This window comes from Epinephelus fuscoguttatus, linkage group LG5, assembly GCF_011397635.1.
Source record: "Epinephelus fuscoguttatus linkage group LG5, E.fuscoguttatus.final_Chr_v1".
NCBI classification, from domain to species: domain Eukaryota; kingdom Metazoa; phylum Chordata; class Actinopteri; order Perciformes; family Serranidae; genus Epinephelus; species Epinephelus fuscoguttatus.
The window spans coordinates 43,938,039-43,956,570 of NC_064756.1; the positions used below are offsets into that span (position 1 = coordinate 43,938,039).

An 18,532-nucleotide genomic window follows, 5' to 3' on the forward strand; every position below is an offset into this window, starting at 1 on the left:
ATCTACCTTCAGTGTTGATTGGCTGTCCCTCACTTGTGCCGTGTAGCCAATCAGTGGAGGCTGTAGGCGGGACATTTGTTACACAGCACAGAGTGGAGACTTCAGGCAGACAGGCAGAGAGAGACGGCTGCATGCGAGCCAAAGGTGCACGTTTTAATTAAAATAAACGTATTTTAATTAAAATAAACGTATTTTATTGGCTATCGGTGGAAAAAATGGCCAATGCCGATGATCATAAAAATGCTGAATATCGGCCGATATTATCGGCAGTGCCGATTATTGGTCGATCCCTAATAAATAGTAAGATTTTAATGAAAATCAATGGGTTTGGGAAGTACTGAGCATACCACTGGATATATGAGACTTGGATTATACTGCACAAGTTATGTGAGTTTGCAAATAGATGTTTTGATATAGTTTTGCTGTTGTTAAATGCCCTTCGCCCCTTACTTCAGTTCATCAGGAATTTATCCGTTTTTAGCATCCTCCCTTTATTGCGGAGGCGTATGAGAAAAACAAAGTAACACAGGCTGAGTAACTGATGCAAAGACGGTCATCTTATGGGTTAAGTATTCCTTAAAAACAGAAGGAATAGGCATGGGAAAAAAGCTGCATAGCATTTGAATGTTGATTTAAAAGTCAAATGTCAACATGGGGCACCGGTGGCTTAGTGGTAGAGCAGGCACCCCATGTACAAGGTTGTTGCCGCAGCGGCCCGGGCTTGACTCTGGCCTGTGGCCCTTTGCTGCATGTCACTCCCTCTCTCTCTCTCCCCCCTTCACGCTTGTCTGTCCTATCCATTAAAAGCTAAAAAAGCCCAAAAAATATCTTAAAAAAAAAAAAGTCAAATATCAACATTATGGATGAAGCTTTAAAGCTTTGATTTGATTTTCATGGCTATCTGGACAGCACTCAGCACTTCACTGTAGCTGTCATCTCAGAGTAATCATCATGCTTAATGGTACATGGTGTGACAACACTGTGGCTTACCTCTGCAACTTTATGGGGAACTCCATCTCCCAGCACTTCTCTGTAAAAGCATTGCTGGGTCATGTAATAGGTGAGGCCGCTGGTTCTCTTGAAGGCATCTTTCAGCCGCTTCAATTCCACATCAGTGACTGGAGAGAGAAAGACAGGAACACAAATGTGATTATTAATGTGGTATGCTTTGTTTCTTCAATTCAAAAAAAAAAATTGTAAACTACAAGAAATATGAGGGGTTGGGGTAAAATCGATAAAGCATAGTTTCACAAAATTTTTGTGTGGTGATATTGTATCGCTGCATGGATGACAAGTATTGATTTTTTAATTATATAAATGATTAATATTACAAATACAAATATGACTTTTGGTAGACAACTAGATTAGTACAATCACTTTTTCAGTTCACTAGATACATTTTGCGGCTATAAAAATAACTGAAGTGAGAAAAACAGTTTATCTATAATACAGATAATACAGAGGTTGACAAAGTTTTCCTTCGGGGACATAATTTGCTGGTGAAAAAAGGGTAATAAATCTCAATATATCACAATATATCACAATATATGATATTGCAATTCTCCGCATATCGCAAGACGTTTAAAAATCGCAACAATGCTGTGATGTAACTTATGTTCATGATAATAATGTTTTGTGGGGCCTCTGATGATTCCCACTCCTAGAAGGTACAGCAAAAAAAGCAGTAACAGTGTATGTAATAATCCATCCTAATGTAACTTTAACTTTAATGGTAAATGGACCTGCATTTGTATAGTGCCTTTCTAGTCATCCGACCGCTCAAAGTGCTTTTTACACTACAAGTAACATTCGCGAGACCGTGAGACATAGGCACCCTGTTCATGTATGCTCACGAGCTTTCGCTGGTCTCGTGCGCAAGTGCGCATACGTGAGCTCAGTGCACAGAGAGGCAGTTAGAGCTGCAAGCTACAATGAGGCTAAAAGTTCAAATGACGTTTTTCCAAACAACTTTTTATGTCGGGGCTTCAAGACACTTGGATCACTACGGACAAGCAGTATGGAGATATTTTGTGGTTTCAATTATGTGTTTTTGGATGTTTGAATCTGGGGCGCAATAAGCCTCCATTAGGTGGAGTTGTGTTGCTACCCCCCTCCCCTTGGATCTCCGCAAGTGATGTGAGGACTCTAAAACTGCACCTGAGCCTCCATCGGCATATGGGTGAGTAGATAATGGCTGAATTTTCATTTTTGGGTGCACTATCCCTTTAAGGATACTTCAACATGTAGACTGGAGGAGCAGAAGATGAACCACTGATCTTTCGATAGGTGGACGACTTGCTCTACCTCTTATTCACAGCCACCCTCAACTTTAGCCAGGTTTCACTATTTTCTACCAACTGATCTAGGTTATCGTAATTGACCAGGACATTATGTGTGCTGTTAGATAGGGCTAAGCAATAAATCGATTTTATTGATTAATTCGAATTTGTAGTTTAGGTCGATTTGTTTTAATGAAAATTGAGTTTCTCTTGCCTGCAGACAGAGAGAGAGGCAGTTGAGAGAGCCAAAGTAGTGCATTTTTAAATAGTGTATTTTATCAACTTATGGATGAGTTGTCATGATTGCAATAATTAAAAAAAGCAGAATATCACAACTGCTAATCTCCCAGGCCGATAATTAGCAATCCTTGGTTTCATTTGATGAATGTAAACTACCATCTCAGCTGGCTCTCACTTCTTTCACGAAGTCAATTTAGTAGGGGTGGGGGGAAAAAAACGAATTTTTATATTAATCGCGATTTTTTTCTTGGACGATTCTAAAAATCAATTCTCTCCCCAGAATCAATATTTTTCTATTTATTTTAGGCCTTTTTTTTTCACCAATAACCAATAAAATAATTTATTTTAAAACGTGCTCCTCTGGCTCTGATACACCCATCTCTATAGAGCTCGTAAGTTGCATGTTTCCATTTCCAGTACATGGGACCTTAAAAATTGATTTCTCATAATGTGTTTCAATGGCTAGATGAAAATTATTTTCTGGTCCCGTTTGAATTGTGCCATGAATTTCACATATGTTGTTTGTGAATTTTTAATATATTTTTTTGTGCAAAGAAGGCTACAATTTAGCGGGAAGAAGTTTGATACTGTTAGGCTTTGTGTGAGAGCACTTTGTGGACTACAGCTCTTCGCTGCTCTCGATGCGTATGATATACATCACCACTCGCACTCGGAACGTGGCTGTGTCTCTGGTACACTTCACCGCCTTCTTCCAAGGAGAGGACAAAAGCCTTAAGCGTGGCGAAAACCACTACAAGTCTGGACATGTGAAAAGTTTCAGCGCACCGGCATCTTGATGTGATGGCTCCGTAGATTGTGGCAGAAGACGCAGCAGCAGCATTGTGCGTTGAGAAGTGGAGGGAAAGTGTGATGACGTGACGTCAAATAGGCAACATGTAGTCTTTCTCATTACGTTGTTTCCACAGCCTTTAACTGAAGAATCATACAATAAACTGTCAAATTCTTAACATGAAAAAATATTATTTAGACCCATACAAAACATTTGTGTAATCCAAGGCATTTAATGACTGGGACCAGAAAATAATAATTTTCTCTACATTGACTCCCATTTTCCGAGCCTAGAGGTCTGATGAGGGTCTACGAGAAGGGGCCTGACTTACGAGCTCTATGCCTTAAGTCCCCACTCTTGGCTGTGTAACAATGTCCCGCCTACAGCCCCCACTGATTGGTTACACTGATTGATTATACGGAACAAGTGATAGCCAATCAACACTGAAGCTTCTACATGCAGCGCCACAGACTTGGAGGAGAAGCAGACTGCTCCATGAGCCACGGCAAAAAAAAAAAAAGATTTAGGCGAATCGTCATCAAATGACTGAAGTACTTAATAAAAAGGAGACAAAAGTTAACTCAAAATATAGCTGGGATGAGTGCCACAAATGTGGAAAAACAATTAGCGCATGGTCCGCTAGCATAATGCTAACATATAATGGAAATCTTCATAGATGCGCTAACAGAAATTAGCATCGGCGCCGCAACGGCATTACAGTGGTGGAAAAAAGTTTTCGGACACCCCATGCATTTGTGAAATATTGCATTAAGAATCACTCTTAGGTCTTCAAGTGCAATTTCTTTTAGTACAGTCACAGCCAAAATACTAAATAAATCCTAAAAAAGCCATTAAAAACTTAAAATTGATTGGTTCCATAAAAATACATAAGAAATTTTGAGTATTGGGTCATTTTGGTACCAGTGATGAAGGTCGTTCTTTTTATTAAAAGACACAATTTTTGTTGCCAAGCTTCATGTCTACATAAAGCCAGCACATTTGAAAGTTCTTCAGACACAAAAATGGCTAAAACAAGGAACCTAACGCAGGAAACACGCCTGAAGATAAAGATTCTCAGCCAGGAAGGGTACAGCTGCCGCCAGATAGCCAGGAAGTGCAGATGCAGTCCTTCAGCAGTTGGATACACTCTGCAGAAATACAGACGAACCAACAGCTTGGAAGACAAACCAAGATCTGGGCGTCCAAGGGTTTCTTCAGCAAGAAATGACCGCATCCTGATCCGCATGTGCAGGCAAAACCGCCGAATGACATCACAGGAGCTTCAGCAGCAGTGGTCAAACCAAACTGGTGTCCAGTGTTCCACCTGCACTGTACGTGGCCGACTTTTAGATCATGGCTTAAGGTCCTACAAGGCTATCAAGAAGCCCCTGATCAATGAGAGACAGAGGTTAGCCCGGCGTTGTTGGGCCCAGGCACACAAGAACTGGACAGCCAGGAATTGGAAGAAGATTTTGCGGTCAGATGAGTCCAGTTTCCAGCTTTATCTTCCTCCTACTAATGTGAGGGTACGCAGAAGGCCAGGCGAAGCATTATCTCCAGCATGTACAGTACCTACTGTCATGCATGATGGAGGCAGTATCATGGTTTGGGGATGCATGAATGCTGCTGGTGTTGGTCATCTCACTGTCTGTGATGGCACATTGAACTCTACCAAGTATTGTACCATTCTCGAAACCCACATGCTCCCTTCTGCGCGTGCACTGTTCCGTCGAGGTAAAAACTGGATGTTTCAACAAGATAATGCCCTTGCCACACATCCAAGGCCAGTAGAACTTGGCTGCAGGAGCACAGTATCCAGGTCTTAGAGTGGCCAGCTCAATCCCCGGACATGAGCCCCATTGAAAATCTGTGGTGGATTATCAAAAGGTCTGTTTCAAAGCATAAACCAAAGAATTTAGGAGAATTAAAAGCAGTAATTCAAGAAGAATGGGACAAGATTACCCCTCAACAGTGTGAAAGGCTCGTGGGGAACATGCCAGCCAGGATTAGAGCTCTACTACGTGCCAGTGGCAGGACTACTAAATATTAATTTGATGATGTGATGGTTTATTTATTTTTTGTTCAGTTTTGAACACATTCTCTGTTATTTGTTGACTTTGATACCGACAATGTTGAGAACTGACATATTGAAACTGTCAAGAATTTAGTTATGTTAGTTTTTCTTGTAAACAATAAACAAAAAAATATAATTTGTATTTGTTTGTATCTGTCTAATGCAGCCACACCTTTTGAAACACAAAAAAGATTTTTCCACAAATATTTCATGATAATATTTGAGATTGTGTAAAATTTTAAGGGTGTCCGAAAACTTTTTTCCACCACTGTACAATGACAAACAATAAAGTAGATAGATAATAGATAATAGATAGATAATAGCAAAATTGTTACAATTAGATGGACAAATGGGGAAGGAAAATAAGCAGTCCACATTATAGAGAACACTGTGTATTGTTGATGCTGTGATGCAATGGGTGTATTCTCCGACACTGGGCTGCATTAACTCAACAGTTACCATTCATTGCAGAGCAAACAATGAGTGGGATTTTTGCAACTGCCCCAGAACACTTTCCATTCATGTACTCCCCCCACCCACCCACCCACACCCACACACACACACACACACCCACACACACCACCACCACCACCACCATCGGCGATCACAGTCTCACACTCATTAAAAGCAAATTTTCAGTGTTAGATCACCTTTGAATGATCATGGCAGCAGAGCAGCAGCCAGCAAAGCCTTCTGCTGTGACTCAATGTTTGCCCTCCTATGAAATAAGCTGGGTCTGGCTGGCCTGCAGCTACTAGCAACACTGGAAACACTGCTACAGTGAAGTTGTTGCAAAACCGCTTTCCATGGACGATCAATGAAGTTCAGGTGTTCCTCTGCATCGCCCATGATGAGGAAATTACAGCAACAGCGGAAACAACCCTGCCTACATTTAAAGCCCAGTTTCCACCAAGCAGTACACTTCAGTTCAGTTCAGTACGCATTTTTTCCATTTCTACTGTGAAAAGTTGTGGATGGTACCAGTAGAACCTTCCTTACTGTCCACATTTTTGGTCATCCCCTCCCTTAAATTTGTTTATCTGGGTGTTTTAGCTCTTTTCTCTGGAGCGGAAACTGACGCAAATGAGCTCATTAATCAATGAGGGGGAAAACAACATGATTCGATGATTAGTCGGCTAAAGGAAAAATCCGTCAAATCAGATTCAACTATGAAAATTCTTAGTCGGGGACACCCCTAATAACGTTAATAGGAAACAATGTTTTGTTGCCTCTAGCAGCAGTTGCAGTCTGAGAAAAACGATTCAATTCACTGTGCAGACTGCCAGCAGCTACCAGCAACCTTTAAGGTGGAACTTTTACTTGTAATGTTACTCAATGCATAAGTTGACAATGTGAATCCATCAACACCCCTTATATCTTAATAACAACTTGATCATTCCATTAGTTTTTAATTGTCTTTCTTGGATGACATACACTTTTAGTAATGAGTGCATCTTCAAGCGTTTGAAATGTACCTGCTAACTACTTAGGACAACCTAGGGTTAGACCAGAGGGTGAGTACAATGTTTCTACAGCAACACTGTTTGGTCAGGATGGCATAATACCAGCGACAATCGCCGAATGTGCGGCTCCGCTTGCTGGCTCCTACCAGACCCAGTAAGTGCACAGTGCAGTAAATTAAAGAGTAGCAAAAGTAACTGAGAGACTGAAATGCGTAATGGGTCAAAACCATTATTTGCAGTTAAACACTTTAGTCTATATGGTCAACTGGCGACACCCCTATACGGAACTGAACCAAAATCCAAAACTGAAAGCTTGATCTTCATCTCCATACTAGGGCTGAGCAATTAATCACATTCAAATTGACATTGCCATTTATTAGTGCGCAATTTTCAAATTGCAAAAGCCACAATTCTAAAGAAGTTTTTTTTTTTGTTTGTTTGTTTTTTTAATGCTACACAATCTAACCAACCAGAGGGTCGAGAACATCTTCACATGCACACACACAGTGCCCTAAGAACTGCAGGGCCTTGTTGTTCTTTAATCAGATTTAAGTTAAATCATGATGATGTTATTGCATGTTGGCAACAGGGAGGAGCTGAGGGACATTCAGAGGGAGCTGAGTGCAAAGATCAATGAGGCTAAGGACGGCTACAGGAGGAAGCTGGAGAGGAAACTCCAGCAGAATAACATGAGGGAGGTCTGGAGTGGTATGAGGACCATCACCGGTTACAGACCAACTAGCAGTGGAGCTGATGGTAGTGTGGCTAGGGCCAATGAGTTAAATCTGTTCTTCAATAGGTATGACACTGCAGCCCCGGCCCCTGTTGGCTCTCCTGCTGCCTGTCTCCAGCCACCACCACTTCTAACCCCCCCTCCTCCTCCTGATAGCACCTCATCCAACTTAGTGAGCCCCTCACACCCATCCCCCACTCCTCACACCTCCTCTGGCTCCCATGCTACCTGCCCTCCTCTCACTTTGGACTCCAACTCTCCCCCTCCTCAACCTGCACTCTTTACACCTCTACATGTTAGGAGACAGCTGAGCAAACTCCCCGCTAGTAAGGCTGCAGGCCCTGATGGTGTCAGCCCACGGGTTCTCAGAGCCTGCGCCGAACAGCTCTGTGGAGTGCTTCATCGTGTCTTCAACATGAGCCTGTGCCTCCAGAGGGTCCCTGTGATATGGAAGACGTCCTGCCTCATTCCAGTGCCAAAGACACCGCAGCCCAGCGGTCTCTCAGACTACCGACCGGTGGCACTGACGTCACATATCATGAAGACCCTGGAGAGACTTGTCCTGGGGCAGCTCAGGCCTACGGTCAGGCCGCACCTGGATCCCCTCCAGTTCTCCTACCAGCCCCGGATTGGAGTTGAGGATGCCCTCATTTACCTGCTGAACCACGTCTACGCCCACCTGGACAAGCCGGGGAGCACTGTGAGGGTCACGTTCTTTGACTTCTCCAGTGCTTTCAATACCATCAGGCCTACTCTACTGGGTGACAAGCTGACGGCGATGCAGGTGAATCCCCCCTTGTGTCCTGGATTGTGGATTACCTCACTGGCCAACCACAGTACGTGCGCTTGCGGCACTGTGTGTCAGACACAGTGGTCAGCAATACCGGGGCCCCACAAGGTACTGTCCTCTCTCCTTTCCTCTTCACCCTTTACACCACGGACTTCAGCTACCAGACAGAGTCTTGTCATCTTCAGAAGTTTTCTGATGACTCTGCTATAGTTGGATGTATCAGCAAGGGTGAGGAGGCTGAATACAGGGCTGTGGTGAATAACTTTGTCTCATGGTGTGAGCTGAACCACCTGCAGCTCAACACAACAAAGACAAAAGAGCTGGTGGTGGATCTGAGGAGAACGAGGACACCAGTGACCCCAGTTTCCATCCTGGGGCATAAAGTGGACATCGTAGAACACTACACGTATCTGGGTGTGTTCATTGACAATAAACTGGACTGGACTAAGAACAGTGAAGTCCTTTTACAAGAAGGGACAGAGCCACCTCTATTTTCTGAGGAGGCTCCGCTTCTTTAATATCTGCCGGGCTATGCTGAGGATGTTTTATGAGTCTGTGGTGGCCAGTGCTATTCTGTTTGCTGTTGTGTGCTGGGGCAGCAGACTGAGAGTAGCCGATGCCAACAGACTCAACAAGCTGATCAGAAAGGCCAGTGACGCTGTGGGGGTGGAGCTGGACCCTCTGACAGCAGTGTCAGACAGGAGGATGCTGTCGAAGGTGCAGGCAATACTTTAGCATGGCTCTCACCCTCTCCACAACGCTCTGGTCGAACAGAGGAGCACCTTCAGCCAGAGACTGATTGCTCCTAAATGCACCACTGAGCGCCACAGGAAGTCATTCTTACCTGTGGCCATTAAACTGTACAACTCCTCCCTCTGATGATCGGACTCATTTGGCTATTTATAAAACAAAACACACAATATAATTACTTATTCTTATTTCATTTATAACACTACAACCATTTCACTGTATATTGTATATATTTCAGATTGTCTAATTTACTATTTTATTATTTATTTTATTGTCTACTTTAATATTTTATTTTATTTTATTTTAATGGCTACTTTAATATTTTATTTTATTTTATTTTATTTTATTTTAATGGCTACTTTGATATTTTATTTTATTTATTTCATTGCCTATTTTAGTATCTTATTTATATCTTCATCTTTATCTCTTGTTTCCATTCATGCTGTATTTCTGTTTCTACTCTGCACGGAGCATTGGAACAAAAACAATTTCCCCCCGAGGATTAATAAAGTATTCTGAATCTGAATCTGGCTTGAAGTTACAAGTTATGCCCTAATATTATACTGTGATTGAAGGTTTTACAGTTCAGTGGTTAAATAAATATGTTATTCACATCAATTCATGCATCAATTCATCTCATGTCATTTTAACTCATGGGCCTGGCCCACATGAAAAAGCAGTTTATATGCTGTGTAGTGTTGTCACTATACCAAAGTCTTTATTTCGGTACAGATACCAATATGAATTTCGATACTTCTCGGCACTTTTTCATAAGGAAAAGTCCTTTTGGATACAAACCTTTAGAACAATAAACAGTAAGGGTGTAACGGTACCAAAAAAAAATCATGGTTCGGTAAGTACCTTGGTACAGACGTCACGGTTTGGTTGCTCAAATGTTTCACCAAGTTGGTGTTGTCTCGTGATGTCTCCCTTTGCGAGGCAGAAATTTCTCTTGCCTTTTTTCACGGTTGCCAGCTGCGAATGAACAGGTGTTGTCATACACACCACTTGCGCAATCTGTGCTCCAGTAGGAACAAGGAAGGTGTTCGTGTGCATAAATGAATTAAATAAATTAATGAATTGAATCAATTTAAAAAATGTAATCCAAATGCAGTATAGTACCGTTTGGAATACTCTAGTACCGCTGTACTATTTTAGTACCGGTATACCGTGCAACACTAATGCTGTGTGTATCCAATGTTGTGTTAGTCATGATACAGAATGATTCATTGTTTGTGTAAAGTGAATAATACCAAAGATAAGGAAAAAATCCATACTGCATTTATTGCAATATTGGTCTAAAATATTGCAATTACATTGTTTTCCAGTATTGTTCAGCCCTACTCTCTACTCTCAATACCCTTGCAAGCAACACAGCTGATTGAATATTTGGAAATTAGATGACATTTTTCTTTAAATCAAGTACGCTGTTTTGTGTCTTTGACTTCTTTTCAAACTAATTTTATCACACATGCTCATTTTGCATACCAGTAATTAGCCAGGGCAGTTTCTTCCCCATACAAGTAAATGTTCAGTCACCCTGTCATTAGCATTTGCTCCCACATGCAGGAGGTATTGTAACAGCATATGACATCTCTCCAGTTTGTGCACGTATAGGTCCTGTTTGTGTATGTGTGTGTCTTTCAGACCTGTGTGTTAATGACAAAAAAGAGTGAAAAAAATTGAATTTCCCCTCATGGGGATTAATAAAGTATATAAAAACTGTCCTATTGATTAAAGGCAAAATGGCCCAAAAAATATCTTTAAAAATAAATAAATAAATAAATAAATAAATAAATAATTATCTACAAATGTGATTCAAATATGTGTCTAAAGCTCTTCTCCTGTCAGCGAATGCGCTAAGTATTTTCCAGTGGCACAAAATTAAACACACACTTCAGCACTGCTGCTGGAGAAAATACTAAGGGAAACACTGATGTTTGCTTCAAACTCAAGGCCTCTTATCCTTAGTCGTTCGTTTGCTTTCCTCACATTTGTTTCTCTGTTTGTGCCCTGAGCTGAACTGTTGTTCAGAGACATTTCTCTCACCAATGGGCTCTGCTGACTCTGACCGCGATTTGGCACGCTGAATTGGCTGAATAACAGCCGACAAGGGCCAACAAGAGCCATCTAGTGTCAACGGTGCAGGACACACTACAAAAATTTGGGCGAAAGCTGCTTACTGACAGCCCAACACTGACTAACGGCTGTGGGCTTGGTGTGTCAGGACTCCAATGGTCCAAGCCTGTCTCTGTGAGTCACCTTTTTGGGCTACTATGATTGTACCCTCTGCTATTTAAACAAAGGCAATAAAATTAGGGTTTGAAATTACCCTTTAAAAAAAATAAAATAAAAAATCACAGAGGATTTGGACAAATATTATTTACTAACAGACAAAACATACAATAAACAGGTAACAATTGCATGGCTGAGACGATTCCTTTTATTGCCTGTTTTGCCTGGCACTGCAACACCTTCAGAAACACAGCCTCTGCTTGGTCCACAAGTCAGGATAATATCCTCTGATTGGTCGACAGACTCAATCCAGGCATCATGCGACCCACAAATTTGAAGGGGTTTTTTTTCTTTCATTATGTAAAACGAGGAAGCAAGTTCACCAGTGTAGGCCAATGTGTGTAAGAGGAGAAAAGTCTGGGAGTGAGTGATTAGTTAACTGCAAGGACCACGACATCTAAACTCATCAGTAGGCTCACTGGAGATTAACTGCGCCTTGCTTGGAAAGTGGACAAAAGCAGGCAATTGCAGCAGGAGGCGGTGACAACAAGCTGCGGTCAAGTCAGAGGCTGAATTCAAATGTCCACCCGCACTTCAGATGTACATAGTGTACGCCAGAAAGATATATCTTTTAAGCATCGTCATCGTGATGCACACGTGCTCAATATTAACATCGCGGGGCTTGCGATGTGGCTTGCCCTAATTAAATCAAGCATGCACGTTTAAATTGCAGAGTGATGCGCGTAAAACTCACTTCCGTTTAATGACTGACCAACAAAACATGTCTTATTTAGTGGAATAAAGAATAAATGGCCTATTCAAATGCTGGAAGTTGTTATTTATGTGGCAACGCCTGAACGCAACATAGGCTCCGCTCCATTGACTGTGTGCACAGTTTGGGCCTGGCTCGGTTATAAATGTCTTGGACTTGGGAAAATGCGGCCCGAGCCGCGCTCTAGTGTGCTCACCTGTGTCTGTGTGTGTCTGTCTGTCACGCAAAATAATATAACTTTAGTTTATGAACAGATAAGACGGAGCCCTCTCCTCTCCTCTTATATGCTTTACTCACAAGTGTGTGAATTGACCTGGTTATGAAGCTTCCGCAGCGGCAAATAATATAATGGTAGTTTCTAAAGAGCTAAGACGAAGAAAAAATTAAAATTAAAAAATCAGCAGTGGGGTGCGCTGCTGCTAGTTGCATATAGGGGAAACACTGAAAGATGGTGGTTTCACTGAACAAATGCCTATTTTCAGCACATTTTATGCTGTTGCATTCAAAACAATATCAGCCTAATAATTCCAGAATGATTCATTCTCACCAAGTAGAGCTACTGAAGTCATCTGGTGGAAAATAATGCATCCTTAAAAAAAATTAAAAATCGCAATATATATCCCTGGGGGCAAAAAAACAAAAAAAAAATCTATAAATCAATATATATAATATAAATCAATATCGTGCAGCCCTAATGTAGTGTGACGTATTTACCATCATCACGTAGAGTCTACGAGGGCAGAGAATGCAAGCTGCTAATAGACAGCCCTTGAAACCATTTTACTCGTTACCATGCAGGGTCCGACATTAACGGTTGCCCAAATGCCCGGGGCAAGTAAAAACAGCTGGCGGGCCAGCAGACCCTGCACAGACATGCCCGATCGGGCAAGCAGCACCGACTCGGACAGACACACATACCGGACAGCCTCTCAGTCCTTACACGCTAACGTTAGCTCATGTACAACACAGGTACCACACAGAAACTTTAACAAAAGGTCATAATATGCTTCTAGTGACTGTCAAATCACCAGCGAAAGTTGTTTTAAATGTGGACAAGGAGAACAGCTGCCTGCTCTCATGGGACAAAGATCCTCTGAGAAGAAAGATGGTTCACTCTGCTCTGTCGCCAGGAACAAACTGGGAGGCAAAGATCCTCTCTGAGGAAGAGGGTTCATTTTGCTGCAGGGTTCACCAAAAGGTTTTTTTTTTCTTTTAATAAATTGAACACACATTAAAGAACATACAAGATCCTGTAGAGAATTAATACATATAATACAATACAATAAACATTGTCAAATTAAATGAAGGAAGAGGATTTTTTTAAAGGCAAATTAATATGGGGGATTTATGTAAAAATATCCATAGAGAAATATAAATTATTATATAATTAAAGATATGTAGGCTATGTTAGGTGAATACTCCTGTCAGTGACCATGACCACTGGCATTGGCAAAAGAACTGGAGTTGGTCCCCGGACGCGGCACTGTGGCTGCCCACTGCTCCTAGTGTATACAGTAGGATGGGTCAAATGCAGAGGTCAAATGTATGTAATGTGCTGAGAAAGGACAATAAAGAATAACTAGGAGATAACAAAAGAATAAAGAAACTTCAAAGACTTAAAAAATAAGGGACATAAATCAAAACAACAAGAAATGAGATATATCCCCAGTTATTGCACCATTGGTTTTGGCCTTGATGCCCCACATTCTGGCCGTGATGCCCCAATAAATTTATATTTATCAAAGGCCGAAGTGGCCTTGCCCTAGAAATATCTTAACTCCAGGCCTGTAATCGTGTATTTCCTCTCCTGTTTCTGTCCTCGGAGGGGCCAGTTGCAGTGTGCTGCTTTTTTATGTGCTGCTGCCTCCATTGGCTGAGCGTCTCTGCTGACGTAAGATAGAAGTCATGAGCAAAAATATGCACCACACAGCCAGAAAAAGAACCTCTTAGGCAGGGCAAGTAAGAATTTAGATGGGGCAAGTAGATTTGAGAAGTGCTTGCCTGATAGGGCAAGTAGGGAAAAACCTTAACGTCGGACCCTGCCATGCAAATGTTCAACTATCGCTGCTGTCATACTCATATATATGTCATAAGTTGATGCATAATGCCTACTATGGATATAAATCCCATGTATAGCCTTTTTTGTGATTAAACAAAACTGTATTAATATATCTCTATATAACATACAGGCTACATGCATTCAAAATGTTTATAAATAAGGACAGGACTATACCTCAATAAATTGGGCATTACTTACTTTAGAAGACCTTATTTTGTTATTTTTCAGCCATTTTTTATTCTATTACACTGCGCAGCCTGATAGATTGCAATGATAAAATGTATTTTCAGCCCCTTTGCAGCCTACACTTCTACATATTTCTGTATCATGATGTGGTTAAACATTATTTCTGTCCCACACAATTCAAGTAACATTTTAATAGACCAAACTATCAGTAACTATTTTACACAATTTTTATACAAATTTTTTTTGGCAGTTGAAAAACCTACAACATCATGTCCATTTTGCAATTAATTGTGGGTTATTAAATTGGTGAAGTCTGCCAAAGTCTGCACCCCAAGCAGACTGTCTGGAAGTCTGCAGAAAGTCAACTTTAGGCTCCTTGTGGACTGGATGACAGTGTAGCTTTGGACAGCCCTAAGCACTCCCAGATTTCCCAGGATCGCACCCGCAAAGTCTGCGAGTCTGCAAGTGCAGTGAAGTCATTTGGATTCAGTCAGAGAGTTTCCTGACAGTTTCCAGCAGCCTTCAGTCCATACAGGAAGTCACAGAAACACAATATGATGACGATGTCCGGTGCTATGCTGATTCATTAAAATATTATCAGACTCATATATCAGTTTGTTCTCAGTCTCCAATTGTTTTAATTATGATAGATAGTTTAAAGTATGATAGATGATAGATTAAAATGCTTTACAGGCTTTCTGTAATCTATGTTCATGGTTCAACCTCCATTTTACATGAATTCTCATGTAAATCAGCATCACATCAGTTAGCTGCTGCAGAGCAGCTGAGCAAACGTGTCGCCTCAACTACATAGGCTAACTAATTGTGTCTGAATATAAGGTTTATATTTTCAGAAGAAATAAAAAACAAGCCAACAGCTTTCATTAAAGATCAGTCAGATACAGTCAGGGCTTCACTTCTGTGCAGATGTTATTTTAAGAATTTTCACACCCCACTGACCACAAGTCTCTGTGATGTTAAATACTTCAATAATTAAAACAGTCCAATGTTAATACACAGTAGACTGCATATAGTTTATGATACAGTTAAAATGGCCAAAAATGTGAATAATTGCATTGCAGGACGATTTAAGGTGTGCATCCAAATTTTCTGCTTGTGCTCCTGAAATTTTCAGTTAGAGGCTGCAGTGCTCCTACTAAAAAAAAGTTAGTCTGGAGCCCTGTGAAATCCATTTTCAGATAACGTTTTATTAGACATCACGTTAATTTTTTGTTTGTCTGAACCGACATCTTCATGATGCAGTCTGACAGGAATAGAATGCAGTTATACTGACAAAATAACCATGGAATGTTATGGCATATTCATCACAGTCCCATATCGAGACAATTCATGGTATCACCAAATCGGGATATCACCAAATTCAATATACTGTTTAATCCCTCGGATGATACTGAAAAGATGTCATTTAGGCAATGGAAGCAACAAGAGGTCACTGTTTGTTCAAACAGGAGCTTCTGTATGAAAATAATAGTGAAGAATCCTAACTGAAAATAAGTTACATACCCAAGAACATTTATAAATATGAATGCAATGGTCTGTCTGACTTTCCTCTTGAACCCTGGTTTAGATATGACAGTGTCCTGAACAGATGTGTAACAGCCTCTCATAGCCTGGAATCAAAACAAAGTTAAGCTATTGGCAACCCAGGGAGTGAAGTGCAACAAAAAGGCCATCAAGGATAAGATCTCCTATGTGCTTCCTGATAAATGCTCACCCACATCTTACATAAGTGCACCAACGCTCTAAGCATGACATGACGTTACAACACAGCGTTACCCAGCTCTGTGATTTGCTTGTCCTACTAAATTCACTCCTGCATATAACCTGATCTGACAGCAAAATGTTTTAGAAAGGCACCCATGATTCCCTAGGATGTAAAATACATTATCTGACGTTGCAGTGTATACAGGTCTGGTAGACCCTGTCTATCACTGATCAATAAATGGCGCCTACAATTTAAAAAAAATGTCCACAGGCTAAATTCTAACTAAACTAACGTTAAACGCAGCGACAGCAACTTTCAGTCCAGCTGTCTGCTGTTCTGCCAAATGTCCCGACTATGCAGCTAACATTAGCTAACTCGTGTGTGTACAGTTCAGCAGAAGCAACCTGACAGTCCCCCAGCACAAACACCGACGATTAAGTTAACATTAGCCCGTACCACATAGGCTTGAAATCCGCCAGACTGGGGCTACAACAGTCAAGAGATATTTCCCTCTAAGAACATGGCTGAGTCAACCCAGCTAGCCAACTGTCTTGCTAATAGACAAGTAACGTTGAGCTAGTAGCAGTACAGACATTGCCGTTCACTTACTCAACATTATGTGGCTCAGGTAATTAAAAACTAAGCTAGTTAAGTGACACACTGTATTGTTAGCCAAAAAGTTAGCACACATTCAAAGCCATCTCTACACAACTGTTTCGCAAATATTGTCAAGCCAGCACATCCTTCCTCGTTAGCCAACAAAAGGCTCACAACCAACGCTTTCGTAGCCATGGAGAGAACGTCACGCCAAACACAATCCAAAAATCTGTCTATTTTCCGTGACCTTGCTGATAGGCGACGGCATGCGCCTCATAGAATAGTAGTGAGCTCCAGTTCAATATTGACAGGACGAATAACCTAATTCGGGGTGGACAGGATCTATACAATGATGTCCAACTACAAACTATCTATGACTTAATGACTTCAAACGCTTCCTTCTGCAACGCAGCGTTGTGTATTGTAGTTGAAGGCGACCGCAGAAAATATCGGCTGAGCTTACATTAAACTTAACATGTTATTAATCATGTGAGGCTTTCCGACAATCTTCCATGCCGAATTGACTAATAGATCCTAACAAATCGGTAGAGGCCGTGTATTACTTTCTGTCAGGTGTCTACCATATCAAATAACCAAGGCCACGGAAACCGCTAGATTTTAATGGGTGGTCAGGACGTCCTCCTCCTATATACCGGGCTAGCCTAAAAGCTGTCAGTTATCAGTTAGCTAAGCTAGCGCAACTAAGGTGGATTTAGCCAATTGCTTTTCGGCTTACCTCTCTTCACGGCCTCGTCATACGACAGGAATCCTATCCTCGACTCTTTGGCCCCCATGCTCCCCTCATTTCATTGCGGTGTGGGTAAATAAACGTCGTCCACTGAGTTGATAGCTGAAAACTGTCGCCTTGGCCGTTTGTGAAATGGGTTCCTGCTGGTGTGTGTATGTGGTGAACGGGTGAATGTTTTCAGCGACGCCTCCATTCTGTCACATGATCTTACTCTACAGGTCAGTTGATCAGCTCCTGTCTTGTAAACACAGCCAACATGATAGACAGAGGGGTTTTATTTTGATCTCAATAACTTCATAAAGTTTTGCCCTTCATCTCGCAAATTACAAAAAGGCATTAAATGACTCACTATGCGCAGTCACACCGAGCTGTCAATACGTGTAGAGTGTAGTTTTGTACAGAAGTGCGTGCGAGTAGCACTACCCCGTGGCTGTTCAGCTAAATAATGCTGGCTTACACCCATCCCCAATAGTGGAAAGCTGCAGCATCGGAGGCTGCAGTTTCAGGACCGTTTAATTTTCGTCACAGCGCCACCTATTGAGCGGAGGCTGCAATACCGGAGGCTGCAGTTTCTTTTTTCTTTTTTTTCTCTCTCTTTTTTATTCTTCTTTATTGAAGATATAGAACATTAGAACAGTATATGGGGCATTCTACCGATTTTGTGCAAAGTGCTGTCCCTTAACAAATAAACAACAAAAATAATAAAATTGAGTATTCAGACATAGGCTAGATATTTACAAAGATTATGTCATGACCTATTTAAACTCAGGACATTAAATGAGAAAGTGATACGCTAAATATATACAAAATCACCATTTATAGGGTACTTTCTATTGGGAAGTAGCTGTCCCCAACCCTGACCTCTAAAATTCAATTCATGTAAATAACACTTAAAACATTTTTCATATTTTTTTCAAAAGTATAATTTAAAACATCTTTGTGATTAAGTTTAAACAGAAGTTGAAAGATTTAGATGTATTGTGGGATTAATTTTTAAATTAAGAAACTATGCTAAAAAAAATAGTTTTCATGTCACTACCGAAACACAAGTTTTAATGCTCTGGTTGAGTCTGGATTTTAGCCACACCCC

General features: G+C 41.2%; 1 protein-coding gene across 8 annotated transcripts in view; it reads right to left on the bottom strand.

Annotated features, from left to right (window-relative positions):
* The window catches only part of usp32 (ubiquitin specific peptidase 32), a 266,626-nt gene extending 248,757 nt beyond the window's left edge, over nt 1–17,869 (bottom strand). For all 8 annotated transcript variants that reach the window (XR_007449393.1, XR_007449395.1, XR_007449394.1 and 5 more), the window contains exons 1-2: nt 17,431–17,869; nt 991–1,118 (exon numbers count right to left, since the gene is read on the bottom strand). Coding sequence is in view for 1 of the 8 variants with exons in the window: in XM_049576738.1 (XP_049432695.1) it covers nt 991–1,118; nt 17,431–17,488 (186 nt within the window). In the remaining 7 variants the exon portion in view is untranslated. The remainder of the gene's footprint in view (nt 1–990; nt 1,119–17,430) is intronic.
* Nucleotides 17,870–18,532: the final 663 nt, after the last annotated feature.